General features: G+C 36.7%; 1 protein-coding gene across 1 annotated transcript; it reads right to left on the bottom strand.

Annotated features, from left to right (window-relative positions):
• Window positions 1-15,735: 15,735 nt before the first annotated feature.
• Window positions 15,736-16,467, bottom strand: LOC141680230 (uncharacterized). Its single transcript, XM_074486515.1, has one exon. The coding sequence runs from the start codon at window positions 16,465-16,467 to the stop codon at window positions 15,736-15,738; it is 732 nt and encodes a 243-aa protein (XP_074342616.1).
• Between the last annotated feature and the right edge of the window lie 6,633 nt (window positions 16,468-23,100).

Below are 23,100 nucleotides of genomic sequence, written 5' to 3'. Positions count from 1 at the left end.
CCTTTTTGTCCTATACCAGATGCTTCTATCTTCCTCAAGACTAGATCGCCTTGTTTAAAAAACCTTTCTTTAACCCTTAGGTTGTAGTAAAATGAAGCCTTTTTCTGATATTCTACTATCTTTGCATGTGCCTTATCTCGCACTTCATCGATCAGATCCAGGGCTAACCTCTGCCCTTCCTCATTTTCTTCTGCGTTGAAAGCCTGAATCCTTGGAGAGGAATGTGATATCTCCACGGGAACTACTGCTTCTGCCCCATATGCCAACATGAAAGGAGTTGCTCCTGTCGTGACTCTATAGGTAGTCCTATAGGCCCATAATATGGGAAGTATCTCATCCACCCAATTATTTCTTGACTTCTCGATCCTCTTCTTTAGTCCATCCAGGATTATCCGATTTGCTACCTCCGCTTGCCCATTGGCTTGCGGGTGAGCCACAGAGGTGAACCGCAACTCAATTTCATTTTCTTCGCAATACTTCTTGAATTCCTCATTGTTGAATTGTGTTTCATTGTCAGTGACGAGGATACGGGGAATTCCATATCGGCACATAATGTTTTCCCACAGGAATTGTGCAACTTGCTTAGTTGTGATTTTGGCTAAGGGCTTGGCTTCAATCCACTTAGTGAAATAATCAATGGCTACAAACAGAAACTTCCTTTGTGTCGTGGCCATAGGGAAAGGCCCTAGAATATCCATCCCCCACATAGCAAAGGGAATAGGTGAGTTGATAGAGGTCAGCATCTCGGGGGGTTGTCTTACGACTGGTGCATGCTTCTGACAGCGATCACACTTCTTCACATATTCTTTGGCATCAGCCATCATTTCTGGCCAATAGAAGCCTAAACGGGTTATCTTATGAGCTAAGGCCCTGCCCCCCAAGTGTTGTCCACAAATACCTTCATGTACTTCCTCAAGAGCCAAGCGTGCCTCATCGGGCCTGAGACACCTTAAGTAAGGAACCACGAAAGATCTTTTATACAGAATCCCATCTATCAAAGAGTACCTTAGTGCTCGAACAGTTAACTTTCGTGCTTCAGTTGCATCGCTTGGCAACCATCCGGTCTGAATGTGAGCCTTAATGGGATCGATCCATGACGTCCCCAGGCCTATAGGAGCCACAAGCTTAACATCTATGCTTCGCGTCTTTAAAACACGGAAGTATACACTTCCTGAACTTTCTTCTATCTCAGATGAAGCAAACTTCGATAGCGCATCTGCCTTAATATTTTCTTCCCTTGGAATGTGTTCAACATGACATTCATTAAATTGGGTCATCACAGCTCTTACTAGGCGGACATACTTAGCCATCGTATCATCTCTTGCCTCAAATTCTCCCTTTACCTGGGATATGATCAGCTTCGAGTCTCCACGGACCTTTAAATTTTTTACTCTAAGTGTCCCAGCTAGACCAAGGCCAGCTATCAGGGCTTCATATTCTGCCTCATTATTTGTGGTTGGGAAGTCTAGCTTCATAGCATACTCAATTAAGAACCCATCAGGGCTTTGCAAAACCAATCCTGCTCCACTGGAGTTTGTTTTTGATGCTCCATCAAAATAAAGAACCCAATACTCTTTACCATCCTTCTCTTTGCTTTCATTATCAACTCCCTTGTCTTGAGGTATGGTATCTTCCTGCCCCCCAACTTCTTGGTTGGGTATGGTACATTCCACCACGAAGTCAGCTAGTGCCTGGGCTTTTATCGCCGTACGTGGCTTATACTTGAGATCGAACTCTCCCAGCTCTATTGCCCACTTAATCAATCTCCCACTTTCCTTGGGACTGTGAATGATATTCCTCAGGGGCTGATTCGTTAGCACCTCAATCTGGTGAGCCTGAAAATAAGGACGCAGTTTTCTCGAAGCCATTACCAAGGCTAGAGCGAATTTCTCAATAGTTGAATAATTCAACTCAGCACCATGCAAAATTTTGCTGACATAGTATACGGGTTTCTGGACTTTCAGTTCCTCCTTAACCAACACCGCGCTCAAGGCGCTCTCTGAAACAGCCAAGTACAAGAATAAAACTTCATTCAGAACTGGCTTGGCCAACAACGGGGCCTGGCCCATATACTTCTTTAACTCTTCAAATGCCTTCTGATTTTCCTCACTCCATACAAAGTCTTTGATGTTCTTTAGTGACTTGAAGAATGACAAGCACTTGTCTCCTGACTTGGAGATGAATCGTCCTAGCGCAGCAACCCTTCCTGTGAGCTTCTGAACATCCTTGACAGTTTTTGGGGGTTCCATGTCCAGGATTGCCTTTATTTTATCGGGGTTAGCCTCAATTCCCCTCTTTGAGACCATCAATCCCAAGAATTTTCCAGATCCTACTCCAAAAGCACACTTCGTAGGATTCAACATCATCTTGTGGTACCTCAGGACCTCAAAAGCTTCCCTCAAATGGGTTATGTGATCAGTCTTTACTAGACTCTTGACTAATATGTCATCAACATAGACTTCCATAGTCTTGCCAATGAGATCCTTAAAAATTTTGTTTACCAGCCTTTGATAGGTGGCTCCTGCATTCTTGAGACCAAACGCCATAACAAGATAACAATAAACACCAAAGTCAGTGATAAATGATACCTTTGGAATGTCATCCTTATGCATTTTGATATGGTTGTATCCGCTAAATCCATCCATGAAACTCAGCATCTCATGTCCAGCAGTGGCATCAATCAAAGTATCAATTCTAGGCAGCGGAAAACAGTCTTTGGGGCATGCATCATTCAGATCAGTGAAGTCTATACACATCCTCCACTTTCCATTAGCCTTCTTCACCATTACAGGGTTTGCTAACCACTCTGGAAATTGAATCTCCTCAATAAAACCAGCCTCTAAGAGCTTTTCTACTTCCTGTTTTATAGCCTCTTGTCTTTCCGGGGCAAAATTTCTTTTCTTTTGTTTCACTGTCTTCCGGCTTGGATCCACGTTTAGCTTGTGAGTAATTAACTCCGGGTCTATGCCTGGCATATCAGCTGCTGACCATGCAAACACATCACTATTTTCTTACAAAAATTTCACTAACTTCCCTCTAAGGGGCTCCTCTATTGTGGCTCTAATGAAAGTCATCCTCTCAGGATTCTTGGGATCTAAAGGAACCGAAACCAATTCTTCTGCTGGCCTTCCTCTATTCTCATCATTTTCTCGAACATCCATATCTTCAATAGGAAGAACCTGCCCCCCGACTCCATCTGCCCTCAAAGAGGCCACATAACAGCTTCTAGCCATTTTTTGATCTCCTCTCTCTTCTCCAATCCCGTTTCGGGTGGGAAACTTCATGACTGAATGGTAGGAAGAGGGGACTGCCTTGAAGGCATGTATCCCTGTTCTCCCCATGATAGCATTATAAGTTGAACTAGCCTTTACCACCACAAAATCCAGCATCTGCGTTGCTTGCCTTGGCTCCGTACTTATGGTGGTTGGCAATTTAATTAGCCCTTCCACAGGACATTCTACTCCAGCAAATCCATATATCGGCATGTCGGTTGGTGTCAACTGGGAGTCGTTATACCCCATCCTTAGAAAGGTGTCGTGGGGCAAGATATCCACAGAAGCACCATTATCCACAAGGACCCTCTTAACCGGGCTATTTCCTATTATCGGTGTTATGACCAGCGGGTCGTCATGGGGAAACTTCACACCCTCTAGGTCGGAATCATCAAAAGCCAATGTTACTTCTGTCCTGGCCCTCTTCGGGGCTTCTCCAACAATATGCATAACCTCTCTAGTATATGCCTTTCTGGAATTTTTGGACAATCCAGCAGCAGTTGGACCTCCAAAGATCGTGTTTATCACAGGCCCTCGAGGTCTCGGCCCTCCATAAATGGTGTTTATAACTGGTCCTCTAGGTTGGGGATTCCGCCCCTGATCATCTTGGTCCCTCCTACGATCTTCAAAGTTCTTCCTTCCATTATTATTTCTGTCTCCTCCATCTCCAGTATACTTGTTCAATCTTCCTTTTCGAATCAAAAACTCAATTTCATCTTTCAACTGCCTACACTCATCGGTGTCATGGCCAACATCTTTGTGAAACCTGCAATACTTGCCCTTATCTAGCTTGGCGGGATCAGCCTTCAAGGGCTTAGGCCAGCGAATATCTCTGTCTTTCTCAATCTCCATCAAAATCTGACTTCTGGGAGCATTCAGCTTAGCGTATTCAGTGAACTTTTGCCCAGGTCCTCCCTTCTTGGGGGTTGAATCAGGGTTTTGTTTGGTTCTAGGATATTTGTCCTTAGCGACATACTCCAAATCAGTTTTTCGTTTCTTGCCTCCAGTGGGCTCATTACTTACTACGGTCTTCCTCATGCTTTCTTCAACCTTGATATACTTCCCTGCTCTCTCTTGGAGTTGTAACATGTTTTCTGGGGGACGTTTGGCCAAGGACATCTTGAAAAACTCATCCCTAGTTCCTTGTTGCAGTGCTATCATGGCTACCTTATCATCAAGGTCTGGGACTTTTAAAGCCTCCTTTGTAAAACGATTCAGGTAGTCTCTCAAAGATTCCTTTGCTCCTTGCACAATACTCATAAGAGATGCTGAACTTTTCTCATGGACTCTCCCACTGATGAACTGCTTAATGAAAGCCTGACTTAACTCCCGGAACGATCCTATAGAGTTTGGGGGCAAGCGACTATACCATCTTTGAGCCATACCCGACAGGGTTTGAGGGAAGGCCTGACACTTTATGGCATCATTCACGGGTTGCAGCAGCGGTGCATTAGAGAATGTCCTAACATGATTTGCGGGGTCTCCCATGCCATCATAGGCTTTGATAGTGGGCATCTTGAATTTCCTTGAGATATGGGCATTCATTATCTCTTCTGTGAAGGGTGGAGTTGGATCGTCAGGATCTCCAAGGGGAAGGAGATTGCTTGGATCAGTTCTTGGGACAGCAGCCCTTCTTCTTACCGGACCATCCAGGTCTATGATAGGAGGAGGATTTTTCCCCCTAGGAGGTATGTGGGGTCTGGTGGCCTGGTGAGCCTCCAAATCACGCCTCAGGCTTTGGATTTCAGCCTCATGAGCCCTGATCCTTTCCTGCACTACTTGGGGATTCGCCCCTGGGGTGCTTTGGGGGCGTTGCCTTCCATCGGCCATTGGCTCTTTTCCAGGACGCCTCCTTCTCGGGGCCACTTCATCATCCGAAGATTCGGAGTCTCTCTCAGTGTATGGACCAGAAAATTCCCGATCCTCAGGGATAGGACCCAAACCTCGTATATAGGGGGGCGACCGCCCTCGTGCTTCACTTCGCCCAGCATATCCGCTTCCTCCAACCTCAGGGTGAAGGGGCATCCCATAAGGGGGGTTAGTAGTAACAATAGTTGAATATTCATACCCAACAGGTCGAGAATTTACAGGTATATGTATTTGTTGAACTTGAGGATTCGTACCTTGAATCGGGGGAGTTGTCCCTTGTAGCTGGGGTTGAGTTGCCCCTGTCTGGGCTTCCTCCTGAGTAGATGCATAAGTTGAATGGGGAGGTACCTCCACGGTTGATGAAATCACCTGGGTTGTCTCTGATGGTGTTCCTTCCTCTATAGCTCCAATTGTTCTCCGTGTTCTCGCCATGGTTGTTGTTGTTTTCCCACAGACGGTGCCAAATGTTATGGATAAAAAGCTAAGGTTATTATTTGCTGTATTTATTACTAAGATTCGGGAGCTCAAGGCCTTTAATGGCTGCTCTCGTGTTTCGTGACTCAATCTGCCTTTACGAGATGCCTACGTATCTCTGTGAATTAGAGAATCAAGCCAAAAAATGTTGTTCTGATTTGTGGGGTGAGGCCCCTTATATAGATGTGGGAGTCCTTGAATTGGACTTGGTATAGGAGACTTGGTGGACAAGCCTCTGAATTAGGATAGACTTAGGAGTCCTAGGAAGTAGGAAGCTGATTCCTTATCCTTTTAGGTCCCCTTGAGGCTAATCTATAAGGATTTATATCCTTATCGGGACTCTTCTCAATAGCTGATTTTTCCCTTATTAATTAATTACGAAATTAATTAATAATCAGGGCTTTTGGGCCTTTTTTATTCCACCAGGCCTGATCTGGTCCATCAGGCTTAACCTTTCTGGTCTGAATATTATACATCTTATTATTGGGCCTATCAGCCCATTAATTATAAAATCAGGACTTATTTATCCCTATCACAACTACTATCAGGGTTTAACTATCAGGATTTAAATTCAACTTCAATTTTAAATATCAATTAGCATGAATACATGACATCAATGTTTAACACAATTAACAAACTTTAATAAATACTGATACATATTAAAAGATACCACACTTTGATCATATTTCCCTGTTACAGGTCACAGCTTATCCATTAGTGTTTGAGAATTGTCCTGAAATCATTCCCAATTCATTCACCAGTCTTGTAAAAGTAGCCTCACAAAGTGGGTTGGTGAAGATATCTGCTCACTGCTGATCTGTAGGAACAAAATACAATTCTAATGTACCTTCCATTACATATTCCCTTATTAAATGGTACCTTATGCTGATGGTTTAGTCATTGAATGCTGGACTGGATTTCTTGTTATTACAATAGCACTTTGATTATCACAATATATAGGAATTTTAAAATATACTAACCGATAATCCATTAAATGATTTTTTTCATCCAAAGAATTTGAGCACAACAGCTTTCTGCAACAAATACTTAGCTTCTACAGTTGAAGTGGAAATTGACTTTTGTTTCTTGCTAAAACAAGAAACCAATCTACCATCAAGAAATTGGCAGCTTAAAATCTGCATCTGAATATCCAATTAACTTAAAATCTGAATATCTAGGATACCAAAATCCAAGATTCATTATGCCTTTGAGATATTTAAGAATTCTTTTCACAACTAATAGATGTGGTTCCCTTGGATCAGCTTGGAACCTTGCACACAGACATGTAGCATACATGATATCAAGTCTACTAGCAGTCAAATATAGGAGTGAACCAATCATATCTCTGTACTTAGTTATATCTACTAACGAACCAGTATTTAAATCTAACTTGGTTACAGTGGCCATAGGAGTTGATGTAGATGAACTATTTTGCATCCTAAACCTTTTGAGCAGATTCCTGGTATATTTACCTTGATTGATGAAAATTTCTTCTTCAGTCTGTTTAACTTGTAATTCCAGAAAATAACTCAATTCTCCCATCATACTCATTCGATATCTTGACTGAATTAGCTCTTTTGAAACCAATTTCCAAAACAATTGAGCAAGTGTTTCATACCATGCCCTTGGAGCTTGCTTTAATCCATAGAGTGGCTTATCGAGATTATAGACATGATCTGGATACTTTGGATCAATAAATCCTGGAGGTTGTTCAACATAAACTTCCTCTTGAAGTTCACCATTTAGAAATGCACTCTTTACCTCCATTTGGAACACCTTGAATTTCATGTGAGCAACATAGACTAGAAAAATTCTGATTGCTTCAAGCCTTGTAACTGGAGCAAAAGTCTCATCATAGTCAATGCCTTCTTGTTATGAATAACCCTTTGCAACCACCCTTGCTATATTCCTTGTAATAATGCCCTCACTGTCGGTCTTGTTTCTGAACACCCACTTGGTACCAACTACTGATATATTCTTTGGCCTTGGTACTAATGTACATACTTTGTTCCTTTCAAATTCATTCAATTCCTCCTGTATTGCTATGATCCAATCAGTATCTTGCAAAGCTTCTTCCACTTTCTTGGGCTCAGTTTGAGATATAATAGAATGGTAGAGACATTCATTTTGAGTGACTTTTCTGGTCTTTACACCACTATCAGGATTTCCAATAATTAAGTCAGGTGTGTGTGACTTAGTCCATTTTCTTGCAGAAGGAAGTTAACTTCTTGAAGTAGAACCTCCCCTTGATCCATAAAGCCTCTAATTTTATTTTTCCTTGTACCACCTTTATTTCCTGAAGCTTCCCTTGAATCAATATTTCCAGTACTATCAGTATTTGCTTTATCAGTATTTGAGGAATCAGAGTTTGATGGAGTATCTACTGAAGTTCCTTGATTTGAATCACTTGACTCTTGATGTGAATCATGTTGCTCCCCCTCAACATGTGCTTTAGTATTTGCAGAGTTGCCACTGATATGTGGCTCATCAGAATTTAGAGTGACATTAGGATTTACAGTATCAAGTTATGTCATATCATCAGGATTTAACCATATGGTACCTCATTTTTAAATCTCAACTCTTCATGGTCATCTACATCTTCTAGACCTGTAATCTTCTTGTCATCAAAAAATACATGAATAGATTCCATGACCACCCTTGTTCTCAGATTATAAATTCTGAAAGCTTCTGTTGACAATGGATATCCAACAAAAATGCCTTTATTTGCTTTTAGATCAAATTTAGTAAGCTGTTCAGGATGAGTTTTAAGAACAAAACATTTGCAACCAAATATGTGAAAGTATTTCAAATTTGGCTTCTTCCCTTTCACCATCTCAAATGGTGTTTTTCCATGCTTGTTTATAAATGTTGCATTTTGTGTGAAGTATGCAGTTTGCACAGCCTCTGCCCAGAAGTAGGTTGGCAATTTTGCTTCATCAAGCATGGTCCTTGCCCCTCTATGATAGTTCTATTTTTTCTTTTAACAACTCCATTTTGTTGTGGAGTTCCAGGGGCAGAGAATTCATGTTTGATCCCCTTGAATTTTCATAATTCTTCTATAATGTTGTTCTTGAATTAAGTTCTATTATAACTTCTAATGATCTTCACTTTGTTAGTTGATCCTTTTTCCAGTTCTCTTACATGATCAAGAAGAATGGATGGAGTCTCATCCTTGGTGTGCAGAAAATACACTCATGTGTATCTTGTATACTCATCAATAATAACAAGTCCATACCTCTTCTTTGCAATATAAATTACATTAACTGGACCAAAATGATCACTTGATTTGAATCACTTGACTCTTGATGTGAATCATGTTTCCCCCCTCAACATGTGCTTTAGTATTTGTAGAGTTTCCACTGACATGTGGCTCATCAGAGTTTAGAGTGACATTAGAATTTACAGTATCAAGTTAGGTCAGATCATCAGGATTTAACCATATGGTACTTCATTTTTAAATCTCAACTATTCATGGTCATCTACATCTTCTAGACCTGTTATCTTCTTGTCATCAAAAAATACATGAATAGATTCCATGACCACCTGTGTTTACAGATTAGAAATTCTGAAAGCTTCTATTGACAATGGGTATCCAACAAAAATGTCTTTATCAGCTTTTAGATCAAATTTATTAAGCTGTTCATGATGAGTTTTAAGAACAAAACATTTGCAACCAAATATGTGAAAGTATTTCAAATTTGGCTTCTTCCCTTTCACCATCTCAAATGAAGTTTTTCCATGCTTGTTTATCAATGTTGCATTTTGTGTAAAGTATGCAGTTTGCACAGCCTCTACCCAGAAGTAGGTTGGCAATTTGTGCTTCATCAAGCATGGTCATTTCCGCTTCTATGATAGTTATATTCTTTATTTCAACAAATCCATTTTGTTTTGGAGTTCCAAGGGCAGAGAATTCATGTTCGATCCCCTTGTATTTTCATAATTCTTCCATAGTGTTGTTCTTGAATTCAGTTCTATTATCACTTCTAATGATCTTCACTTTGTGAGTTGATCATTTTTCCAGTTCTTTTACATGATCAAGAAGAATGGATGGAGTCTCATCCTTGGTGTGCAGAAAATACACCCATGTGTATCTTATATACTTATCAACAATAACAAGTCCATACCTCTTCTTTGCAATATAAATTACATTAACTGGGCCAAAATGATCAATATATAGCAAGTGATATGGTTCAATAATTGAGGATTCAGTTTTACTCTTGAAAGATGATTTCCTTAACTTGTTTTTCTGGCATGAGTCACATAAGCCATTAGGAGTAAATACTGCATTGGGCAATCTTCTCATAAGATATTTTTTCACAAGTTCATTGATGTTGTTGAAATTAAGATGAGAAAGTCTTTTATGCCAGTTCCATCTATCTTCCACAGATGCTCTACTAAGTAGACATATTTTAGAATTATCAGTATTTATGGAGACCATGGCTTCATATAAGTTACCATGTCTGTACTTAGTCGTTGCAACCTTGCCATCTGATTTACTGACAATTTCATAATGTTCTTCATAAAAAGTAACATGATAACATCTGTCACAGATTTTACTCACACTGATCAGATTATGCTTGACTCCTGCAACTAGAGCTACATTTTCAATGATGACATTTCCAAGCCTGATCTTGCCATATCCCAAAGTCTTTCCTAAATTGCCATCTCCATAAGAAACATTTGGGCTAGCCTCCTCCTTAAACTCGGATAGCAGGGATTTATTTCCAGTCATATGTCCTGAACATCCACTGTCCAAGACTAAATTTTTTTTCTGTTACCCTACAATCAGATTTAACAATTAATTAGTATTTTTAAGGACCCATATTTTCATGGATCCTTTGGCATTTTTTAAGTTTGTTAACATTTGTAGCAGAAGACTTTGAATCAGAGTATATGTCAACATTCTTAATGTTAGAGTTTACACATGCATAAACAACTTTTGGTTTATTTAAAGAGGGTTTCAGTTCATAATAATCATAGTATAAACCGTGATACTCTTTACATGTATAAATTGAATGCCAGACACTACCAAAATGAAAACATAGATTTCGTGGTTAATATTTAACTATTCTATTCCTAAACTCCAACTTAGGAGAAATAGTATTTATCCATTTAATCTTCCTGCAAGCAATTGCAAGATGATTAGAACTACCACAGTTAAAACAAACCTTTCTAGGTGCATTAAGAATGGGTGTATATTTGTTCTCATTATTGACACCTTCTTTTCCATTTCTATTCTTTATAGGATGTTTTTCCTTGTTTTCATTTTAACTTCCTTCAGCTTTTGCTTAAGCTATTTCTGATTCATTAAACCAACATTTACAGAGTAGGTATGAACTTGTTCATACTTATCAGTTTTTTTAAATTTGACTTAAATGCTGATGTTTATCCTTTTTCATTAACTAACTTCAAAGTATCAACAATTAAGTTAAACTTAATATGTCTTAACTGATATTTGTTCAGTTTTACCTTCTTATCAGTATTTTCTGGTTTAACTTTCTTAGTTTCCTTTTCATTACATTTATCAAAATTAGTTTTATCAGCATATCCTAATCCTGATCCCCAACAGCCATTTTCTATTAAACCCTGAGTTGTTTTTCTGAACTAGTCCTAAGCTTAATTACTTCCCTTTCTTTATCTAGTTCCTTTTCTAGGTAAGCATGTTTTTTAAACATTTTTTGCTTAACATACAAAGCATCATCTCTTTTCTTTTGAGTTTCTAGCATGAAAATCAACTTAGTTTCTAGGTGATCATTCCTTTTCTTAAGATCAAAATTTTCAGTTTTAATCCTAGCATTTTCAAGTGTTTGATCCCTATAACTCACATGTAGAGATTTAAGAAATAACTTTGGTTCACGAATAACATCTTTATCAAAAGCAAGTATGGTTTGAGGTACCTTTAACTCAGCAGTGTCAACCTCAATATGAGTATTTTCCATTAGAGCATAGTTAACACCATCATCTGATTCTGTTGTATCATCCCAGTTCTTATTTTTGGTGATCAAGGCTTGTTTCTTCTCAGCCCTTGGCTTCATGCAGTCAGCTCCAAAGTGTGCTACTTAATCACAGTTGTAGCACTTTTCCTTTGACTTGTAATATTTCCCTGGCTTTGACTCCTTCTCATCAGAGTTTCTTCTGTACTTCCTCTTATAAGTTTTTGAGGAACTAGAGCCCTTTCTGGAAAACCTTTTTCCTTTCTTGAAGTCTTTTTAGACCATTATTTTGAAGCTTTTAACCAAAAAGCAGCCATTTTCTCAATATCTTCATTATTATGATGGTCACCTTAATGTCTGATTCACTTTTAAAGTTTGAGTCACCATCAGAGTTTGATGACTCAGTATCATACTTTGCAATCATAACCTTGCCTTTGGAGTGCCTTATTTTCCTAGCTTTCTCACTTGGTTTCTCTTCAACCTTAATTGTAACCTTTCTTGCTTTTGGTCCTTTCCTCTTACTTCTTTTCTATATCTCCAGTTCATGAGTCTTCAGCATGCCATAGATCTTATCTATAGATATATCATCAAGATCATAATTGTCCCTTAGTGATGTGACTTTCAAGTCCCACATTTTAGGGATTGTAAGAAAAAACTTCAAGTTAGAATCTTCTAGATCATATTCTTTGTCAACTAGTGATAAGTCATTCATCAGCTTTTGAAACCTAACATAGATTTCAGTCAAGGATTCATCAGACTTTGAATCAAAGTGCTCATACTCCTGAGTTAGTATTGTTCTTTTGTTCTTTTTTATAGCAGTGGTGGCTTGACACTTTACCTCCAAAGTGTCCCAAATTTCTTTGACAGTTTTGCATCCAATGACTCTATTGGACATGATACTATCAAGAATGTTATGCAAAATATGTCTTACTTTTGCATCTTTCATAATAAATGAAAGACCCTCAAGAGAATATTCCTTTTTAGCTTTATCAATCATCTTTTCTTCTTGGCCAGCAACAACAACAACTAGTTTCATTGACCTGTGAAGACCATCATAAATCCTGTTTAGATATTCAGGATCTGTTCCTTCTAGACACATCACCATCTTCACTTTTTAGATTGGATATTCATGTATTTTTAGAATAGGAACCTTGATAGCCTCATACCTACTCATGTTGTGGCTGATTGGATTTGTGGCTGGTAGAGGTGGGGGAACCTGTTATCCTTCTTTGTCTTCCATCAGTGATTGTTCTATTGATCTTAAACTATTTATGTATCAACAACAAGCTGTGATATCAATTTTTAGGCTTTTAATGAACTGTAGGGGGTGAATACAGTTCAACAATTAAATCGAAATAACAGACATAACTTGAATCAACAGTTTTTATTATTGATGTATAAAAACTTTACAATACTCTCTCAAAGGATGAAAAATTATCGTTGAGAGCTTCTAGGTTATATGAATGATATAACAATTCATAACACTTATAATGTAAACCTAATAAGTACTTATATACTGCATATTTATACAATCAGTAGTGAATCCTATTACAATACAATACGGAATCCTATAATATATCCATCTATTGATTGCTATAATAAGTAAAGTCCTAGACCGACATATATTCTGCAAATATTTTTTTCCTTTGATATATCCTGATTTCCAGCTCAACAGATACTGATATGAATAAGTCCTAATGACAAAGCTGATTGGCAAATACTGATGGTAAATATTGATAACGTCATCACTGTCAAACACTGATATCAAATGCTAATCATTAAACTCTGATAGTTTATACTTATATAATTAATTTCTTCTAACATTATAATCTTGTAAAACTATTTTTCCATTTTATTGTTTAAGTGAAACCTAATTGTGTATTTCAAAATGAAAAATTGTACTAAAAATTGGGCAAGATAACTTACTCTACCATATCATATACTTTTATTTAATATGAAAAACATATTTGGTTCTTTATGGTTATTTAAGAATGTATCTTTTTACGATTATGTAATATTCTGGGTTTTCAAATTAGTGTGAGTCCCTAAATCGTATGATTGATATTAATTGAATATTATTCTGACAATGTGAATAGTTGGTATGTATTTGATATGTGGAGTATTATGGATTAAACTGATATTGCACCCTCTTTCTTTCTATGATTCTGAGGACGGAATCCCCTTAAGGAAGGTAGATTATAATGACCAAGACTTTTCAAAAATTTGTTTATTCTTATAAAAGCGATTTTATTAAAAAGAAAGGAATAAAATTTAATATTTTCTTCCAGCTTATATAGTTTTCAATGTATAATTTCTTTTCTAAAAAAATATTATATGTTGTTTCTAAAATTTAGATTTATCGGTTATGCAAGTATAATGTTAGATATATTTGTGATGTCATGTCTAATAGTGATTTGTGTTTAGTTTTCTGATCTTAACTAACATGACAAATCAGGACTTAACTGGAAATCAGTACTTATTCTGAAGTCAGAACTTAAGATATCAGAACTTAAGATATCAGAAGATATTTATTAGGAGATAATATCAGGACTTAAGAAGACATTCAGATAAGGAAGTCGGCTGATTGAAGGAAAGAAGATTAAGACAAACACAAGAAGAGATATGCATGGAGAAGAATTATAAGAAGAATAAAAGACTTGGAGGAAAAGATAACTAATTGATATATTTTAGGATGCGGACTTATATTCGATTTCAATTAGAAGATTATCTTGTAACTGTGTGTCTATATAAACACAGCATAGGGTTTACACTATAAGTGTTATCTTAATCGAGAATATTATTCATTGTAAACCTAGCAGCTCTCGTGATATTTGTTCATCACTGAGAGAGACCGGTTCCATTGTAATACTGTTTTATTAACAAGATTATTCTGTGTTTCATACTTGTGTTCTTAATTCGATTTGATTGTAGTATACACTGTATTCAACCCCCTTCTATAGTGTGTGTGACCTAACAAGTGGTATCAGAGCCTATCTGTTAACACAAATACAGTAAAGATCCAAAAACAATCATGTCTGAAGATGAATAAACTCCAACCAAGCCCACCAAAACTGAAGAAACTCCAAAAACTCAAATCAATAATCGATATGAGACTATTAGGGTTCCCATACTGAAACCTTATGAGTATACCATATGGAAAGTAAGGATGACTATGTTTCTGGAAGTTACAGATCCAGAATACCTTGACACAATTAATGAAGGACCACATAGCCAACCAAGCTCTCTGTTGTAGTTGCAGATCATCCAGCAATGACTGTACCAAAGGAGAAAAGTGAATATACAGCTGAAGATATCTCATATATTGCCAATGATGCAAAGGTAAGGCATTTGTTGCATAGTGCCATTGATAATGTCATGTCAAACAGGGTAATTAACTGCAAAACTGCAAAGAAGATTTGGGATGCCTTGGAGACAATATGCCAGGGAACTGATGCAATTAAGAAGAACAAGAGGACAATACTCACTCAAGAGTATGAGCACTTTGACTCAAAACCTAATGAGTCATTAACTGGTTTATATGATAGATTTGTCAAACTCTTGAATGATCTGTCACTGGTGGATAAGGAATATGATCTTGAAGATACAAATCTTAAGTTCCTTTTAGCTCTTCCTGAAAGTTGGGATTTAAAGGAAACTACTATAAGAGACAACTATGCTCTTGATGAAACTACTCTTGATGAAATTTATGGTATGCTCAAAACTCATGAACTTGAGATGGATCAAAGAAGCAAGAGACATGGGAGAAAGTCAAGGACAGTTGCTCTTAAGGCTGAGGTGGAAACCCCCAAAGTGGCTGCCTCAAAAAAAGGCAAAGGAAAGGCTCTCATCACAAAGTCTGATATTGAGTCATTAAGTTCTGATAGTGATAAGGATTGAGAAATTGAAAGTCTATCTGAGATGGATCCTGATGAAGAGATGATGAAATTTTGTGCTCTTATGGTGAAGGGTATCACAAAGATAGCCTACAGGAAATTCAGAAGGGGAAAGAAGTTTTCCAGGAAAAGTGGAAGTTCTTTTTTTTTGCTAAATTTATGTATATATCAACAAAAGAAACAATAAAGAAGGGATCTACCCTATGCTCTATGATAGGCCATAGAGAAAACTATCTATAGCCAATCTAGAAAAGATTGGAGATAGAAAGCAAGCACAGAACAAAAAAAAACCTACTACAGACTAGTACAATGAATAAGATCTGGTCTAGAGTCTAGAATTTTAGAAAACCATACAAAGCTATGAAGTCTAGCAATGACATCTTTTTTTATTCCAGTTAACAGCTTCTTTCGACCAAAAACACCTGAATTGTGAGCTCTTGCATTACGCTCTCGCCAAATATGATAGCAAAAAACTTGTGCATAACAGAGAGCAATAGTGCCTTTGTGCATATGAGTAAGATCAGCCAGATGAATTATGAAGTTGATCCAGGAGTCACCAGTAAGGGCAATACCCAGAGTAGACATGATGTTGTACAAAATCCATCTGCTATAAGAATAATGGAGGAAGATATGAGTGGTAGTCTCGCGAGCACTACAAAGGTAACATTGCTGATTATCCACAAGACCAAAACGATGCAGCCTTGCCAAGGTCTGAAGCCTCCTGTGACAAGAAATCCATTGATGGTAAGCAAAACGACTGATACGGAGCCGATGCCAAACCACACGGTGCCAAGGTATTAAGTCACCTTTAAACCGTAAAGAATTCCAAATGCTCCATGTCTTTGTTTTTGAAGCGTCACAACCATCCCACTGTAAGACATCCGGGCCTTGGTTAAGTGGAAGAGGATCAAAGGTTGACAACCAATGGACCATCAAAGGATCAACGTGGTGACTCCTTGAGTTTGCTCTCGGGAGAGACCAACAGCCATTTCTAATGATTGCACTGAGCTTGTCCCCATGATGCATGCCACATTGAGTGATGATAGGAGACGTCAAAGCTAAAGCTAAACAGGAATTATTCCACCACAGATCAAACCAGAGTGAAATTGTGGTGACAAAGGCAAGGCACTGGTCACAAAGAAGAAAAGCTGGACAGACACTTCAGATTCTGAAGATGAGGTGAACTATGCCTTGATGGCAAATGCTGATAGCAGTTCTGATGCTGCTGAGTTAAGGGTACCTCAAACAACTTATGCTTTTCATACTGATGACATTACTGAGTTGAGATCTTATCTTAAAACCATATTCATTAGTTACAGAGATCAGACTTTAACATGTGATAGGTTAACTTCTGAAAATCTGGCTTTTAAGAAAAGGAAAGACTATTTAGAAAAAGAATTAGTTATGTTCCATCAAACTCAGAAAGAAAGAGATAATGCTTTTTATGTTAGAGATGAAGTGCTGAAATTGAATTAATCTTTAAAAACTGAGTTAAAAAGGAAAGAGAGATTATCAGGACTTGGACTAACTCTGGCAGAACAACTCAGAATTTACTAAGTAGTGGAACCTGGAAAGAGGGCTTAGGTTATGGAGATGATAAAAGTGAAACAGGAACTGAAAATTTAAGCCAATTATTGTTAAACAGACTACTATGCCAAAGGTAAATCCTGTTAAGTTTGTAGCTAAAACTGTAAAGTCTGATTCTGATAAGTTAAAACAGGATAAACCAGCTGAAGTTAACATAGGCTTAATGACAAAGAAGCAGCTTAAGTATAAGCTGAAAGAGATTAAGAATGTAAACAAGGTAAAGCCACCTAGGAAAAATAGGAATAGAAAGGAAGGTGTGAATAAAAGCAGTAATTATATGCCTGTACCTAATGCTCCTAGAAAGAAATGCTATAACTGTGGAAATTCTAACCATCTGGCTTCTTTTTACAGGAAGAATAAGAATATAAACTCCTTATCTTCTAAGTCAGGAGTTAAGAGTCAGTCTGTTAGGTTTAAGCCACAAAATTGTTGTTTTCATTGTGGTAGTTTATGGCATTCCATTTATACTTGTAGGGAATATCATAGTTTGTACTATAATTATTATCAAATAAAACCTTCTTTAAAGAAAGTTAGCATTATTCCTTCTAGTGTAAGTTCTGATGCAAAGTCTGATACTGTAAATTCTGATAAGAAAAATGTTGACATAAACTCTGATGTTAAATCCGCTGTAAATGTTAACAAACTTAATAAGGCCAAAGGATCCAAGCAAGTCTGGGTCCTTAAAACTAATCTTTAGTGGTCTTTGTGATTGCAGGACAACAGGAAAAACATCCTAGTTCTGGACAGATGTAATATCCGGGATATATCGTGTAATTATTTTGCTAATAAATAATTATTATGTATGTTCAGTATTTATTCTGTGAATTATTTGTTAAGTGTTAAATGTGTTTGGATGTTTAAAAATAATATTAATTAAGTATTTTAATTTTTATATGTCCAAAATAAAATATAAATAATTGTCATATCTTCCTATTTATTTTTATGTTGATTTATGATTTTATAGGAAATATATGGATTTTATAAAATCTTTTTCCGAGTATTTAAAAACTATTTTATACAATCGAGAACCAACCGACATCATCCATTTTTACGTTTTTATAACCCGAAACTCTTCTGAGAACTCCTTCCTAACCTAATTGCAATATTCCGAGCATTTTCCATGTTTCGACTGTGGCGCCCTCCAAACCCGGGTCAGAAGTTTGGGGTCCACACACACACTGTTTACAACCTGCTTATAACAATAATAAAGATAATAATAATAATATGCAGTGACCCTACTTACCAACTATCACGGATCGCAACAGGTTAAAGTATGCACACAAGCCAAACACACTAATATATTACATACCGACTAAATCCCAACCATTCAAACTCAAACTGAGTAGTAAACATATTACAAACTTTTACAAATTTATATTATTCCAAAAGAAGCCTACTAGCTTAGCTTCAACAGCCTTAATCCCTAGCTCTCGCACTGGACTGGGGATCCTTGCTATCAACTGGTTCCTTTTTAACTGGAAAGAGTATAAACAACATCGCACAAATGAGCTAACTAGCTCAGCAAGTCACAATGACAAAACTGAGAATAATGATCATCAAGTGAATATGGTTATGATATCAAGTGAATAATGGATTATGATTTAGAATTGGATACTATATTTTTATTTTAAAACCAAGGTTAGGCTGCTGATCAGTCACACACTAACCCCGAGCAAAGCACACAACATTGCTCTAACTACTGGATCCAAGGCACACATTGGCCTAACTTGACCATTATATGGTCTGACCATGAATCTGGTCCACAATTTTATAAAAACAATCCAATTCTAATATAATAACAAAATTAAACAATAATAAACAATAATCAGAATCATTAACAATGGTGAGTGTTTAACAATGAAAGGGTTTCAACCCTTTTGTGTATCAACAAGGTACTTTCAAGGCTTAGATGTTGGGTAATGAAAGAATTGGATAACAAAGGAATCAATCTTTCAGGGTTTCAAGAATTTGGTCTTTCAAAGCATAAGATACCATGGGTTGAGTATATAATAATTCAGTTCAGTGTTTGGTATTTAGTTTGTATGTATTTGTGGAGTAGTATCGTAGATTTGTGGTTCGGGTTTGGGTATACAATAATCAATGGCTTAGAAAGAATATATTTCATGGCTCAAGAACAATAACTGAAATCAGGGTTTAGATTTTTGTGCTTCAAAGCACTTACAATGTCAACAAGACTATCAAGTACTACAATATCTCGAGAGAGTTCAGAACACTTGCCTGGTATTAGCTTACTATCTTGCACTCGCTTCCAATCACAATCATTTTACTCCTCAACTACCTGTTTCCCTTTCCTATGTCTTGCCTCTTCAGCTCACATATTATAAGCATCTATCAATCATCAACTCATAGGATTCTATTCAACACATACTTCTATCTACCCTTCGTTTTACCCAAATCCGATTAACAGATTGAAAGTTATGCAATAATCAAGTAAACATCAAATGTATAGACCGATAGTCAATCAACAAGTCACATATAACACATAATACATCACATAATCAATGACAAATCATTTATAAAGAAGTCTCAGGTTATAAATAGGCTTTCGGGTATTTAAAATTTAAAATGATTTTTAAAACATTTTTCGGAATTAAAACGGGTCATTGGATCAATTTCGGGTTAATAAACAGGGTTCGGCTGGCCAATTCTGGCTCCGAAACAATTTTATAATAATTATCGAGCCTTGGAAATAATTTAGAATAATATTTTAAAGCTCGAAACTATTTTTCAGAATTTTTAAATTATTTTTAAATAATTAAATCTAATTAAATAATTAAATAAAATCAATTAATAATTAATTAAATCAATTAATCAATTAATTTTCGAATTAATTGACCAATTAATCAATTAAAAATTAACTGAAATTAATTAACTAATTAATTCAGATTTATTTTTAAATTAAAAATAATTTTCGGAATTAAAATATTAATTTTTTAGAATTTTCAGAAATTAAAAATGAATTTTTATAATAAAAATAAATAGGAAATATAATTTTTAAACATTTTATAAACAGGAATCCTATTTTTGAAAACTTTGCAAACTATAGGGACTAATCTTCACCATCTTCAAAACTACAGGGACTAAACTGCAATTTTACAGTTCCAGTCGCCGGAAAATCGGGGGTGGCCGGAGAAGACGATCCCGACGTCCTCACGCCACCAACACCTCCAGATCAACACTACACAACACCAGGAACTTGTTCATCCAATCAAAACATTCTAATCATCCCTGTTCTGGCCGGAAATTGGCCAAGAACATCGCCGGTTTCCGGCGAACATCGTAAATCTTTAAAACACAACTCTCTTCAATTCAAGCATCCTCTGTTAACGAGCTATATATCAATCGATTGCAAATTTCATAAGGAACACAACCCACTATAAATCAACAGCTAATAACCCCTGAATAAAAAACCCCCAAATTTCAATTGAAAACATTCATACGGGTTATAAACCCTAATTTTAAAATTCGAAAATCAAACTCAAATTTGAACATGTTATTGAACTCCAAATCAGACGTATAATATACCAAAATCATCAGGAAAACAAGCTCTACAACATGCAATCATGAAATCATACAAACAATCATCCGACCAAAAATTCATATTTTTCATAAAAATAATTCGAAAATAAATAATTTTTTAGAAATTAAACCTTTGATTCTGCAGGTGTATGGATTACAGATTCTGATAGAGCTTCTCAAGACCTTCAAATCCAGTACTCGAGCTTTTCAAACAAAGATCAATAACACCTTCAAAAGTTGGTTTGATTCTTGAAACAGTTTATGAATATAGGATTTTTCTCTCTAAAATTATATATTTATCTGTCTGCAAATGATTTTGATACGAAATAAAATACGGTAAAAGGCTATTTATATTTACGGAAAATTAGTATCCCGTTGGATCATTCCGGATATAAAACAGTACGTTTATTTGTAAAAACTGATCCAAACGGTATCGGTTTTCGGGATAATTATCCAAATCAGTACAATTTGTACTGCGTTCTTGGTCTCAGCGCCTGGTTACACGTATTACGAAGTGATAATTGTGATAGTTTAATAAAAAAAACTCCCGTTTATCGAAAATACGGGTTTTTATTGATTTACCGAAATGAATACTGTATCGAAAATATTGCGCCGGGACCCGCGCAGGACAAACCGTACGCCGGATCGAAAAAGTCGAAACATGGAAAATGCTCGGAATATTACAATTAGGTTAGGAAGGAGTTCTCGGAAGAGTTTCGGGTTCCAAAAACGTAACAACGGTTGACGTCGGTTGGTTCCCGTTTTTATAAAATAGATTTTAAATACTCGGAAAAAGATTTTATAAATTTCATATGATTCACATAAATTCATAAATCAACATAAAAATAGTTAGGAAGATATGAAAATTATCTATATTTTATTTTGGACATATAAAAATTGAAATACTCAATTAATACTATTTTTGAATATTCAAATACAAATAACACTTAACAGTTAATTCACAGAATAGATACTGAACACACATAATAATTATTTAATTAGCAAAAATAATTACACGGTATATCCCAGATATTACATCATTCCCCCCTTAAAAGGATTCTGTCCTCAGAATCTCCTAAGAAAACAAATGAGGGTACTTTTCTCTCATATCACTTTTTAATTCCCAGGTTGACTCTTCAACCTTTGGGTTTCTCCATAATACTCTTACTAACTTTACCACTTTATTTCTCAATACGTTATCTCTCTCCTCTGGAATCTCTATCGGACTCTCTACATATGACAAATCTACCTGAAGCTCTATTGGCTTATATTCTATTACATGCCTGGAGTCTGGATTGTATTTCTTAATCATTGATACGTGAAAGACATTGTGAATGTGCTCCATGTGCGGTGGTAACGCCAACTCATAAGCTACTTTGCCAACGCGCTTTAAAATCTCAAAAGGTCTGACATATCTTGGGCTTAGCTTCCCTTTCTTCCCAAACCTCATTAGTCCTTTCCATGGTGATACTTTCAATAATACCAAGCTCCCTTCTTCAAATTCCATGTTCTTCCTTGACTGGTCTGCATACTTCCTCTGATGATCTTGTGCGGCTATTAATCTCTTCTGGATAATTTCAACAACTTCCTTTGTCTGCTGCACCAATTCAGGTCTGAGTATTTTGTGTTCTCCTACTTCGTCTCAATATACTGGAGATCTACATTTACGTCCATAAAGGGCTTCATAGGGTGGCATCCCAATGCTGGCGTGATAGCTGTTGTTATAAGCAAACTCTACCAGGGGTAAATGCCCGTCCTAACTTCCTTTGAAATCAATAGCACAAACACGTAACATGTCCTCGATTGTCTGGATCATTCTTTCACTTTGGCCGTCCGTCTGCGGGTGATAGGCCGTACTCATATTCAATTTTGTTCTCAAGCATTCTTGAAAACTCTTCCAAAATCTTGAATTAAATCTTGGATCTTGATCAAATACAATAGACACTGGAACTCCATGACGAACTACAATTTCCTTTAGGTATATATGGCCTAACTTGTCGAGCAAAAATCTTTCATTTATAGGCAGAAAATGAGCTGACTTGGTAAGTCTATCCACTATAACCCAAATGGCATCATGATTAGCCCTTATCCTTGGAAATCCAACTATAAAATCCATGGCAATGTGTTCCCACTTCCATTTTGGAATCTCCAATGGTTGTAGCAATCCGCTTGGTCTCTGATGCTCTGCTTTAACCCTCTGACAGGTATAACATTTGCTAACCCATTCCGCAATTTCCCTCTTCATGTCTGGCCACCAATAATTCTTCTTTAAATCTCTATACATCTTGGTACTTCCTGGATGGATGGAATACCTTGAATTATCTGCCTCCTGTAGAATTTCATTCTTTAACTTTGTCACCGGTGGAATCCAAATTCTAGATGAAAACCTCAGAATACCTTGGTCATCTTTCTGCGTGCATAACTCTTTCCCTACCAAATGATTTATATCTTGATCCATTACATCTTCCTGACATTTCTTTATTTTCTCTAATAATTCCGGTTGGAAAATCATACTGTACACTTTTACTTCCT

This window comes from Apium graveolens, chromosome 8, assembly GCF_009905375.1.
Source record: "Apium graveolens cultivar Ventura chromosome 8, ASM990537v1, whole genome shotgun sequence".
In the NCBI taxonomy this organism is placed as follows: domain Eukaryota; kingdom Viridiplantae; phylum Streptophyta; class Magnoliopsida; order Apiales; family Apiaceae; genus Apium; species Apium graveolens.
The sequence above is the reverse complement of the archived record's forward strand: the minus strand, read 5'-3'. Positions and strand labels throughout refer to the sequence as shown.

Excerpts from the sequence above, each read along its gene's own strand:
- LOC141680230 (XM_074486515.1), bottom strand. The coding sequence starts at position 16,467 with ATGCATCATGGGGACAAGCTCAGTGCAATCATTAGAAATGGCTGTTGG.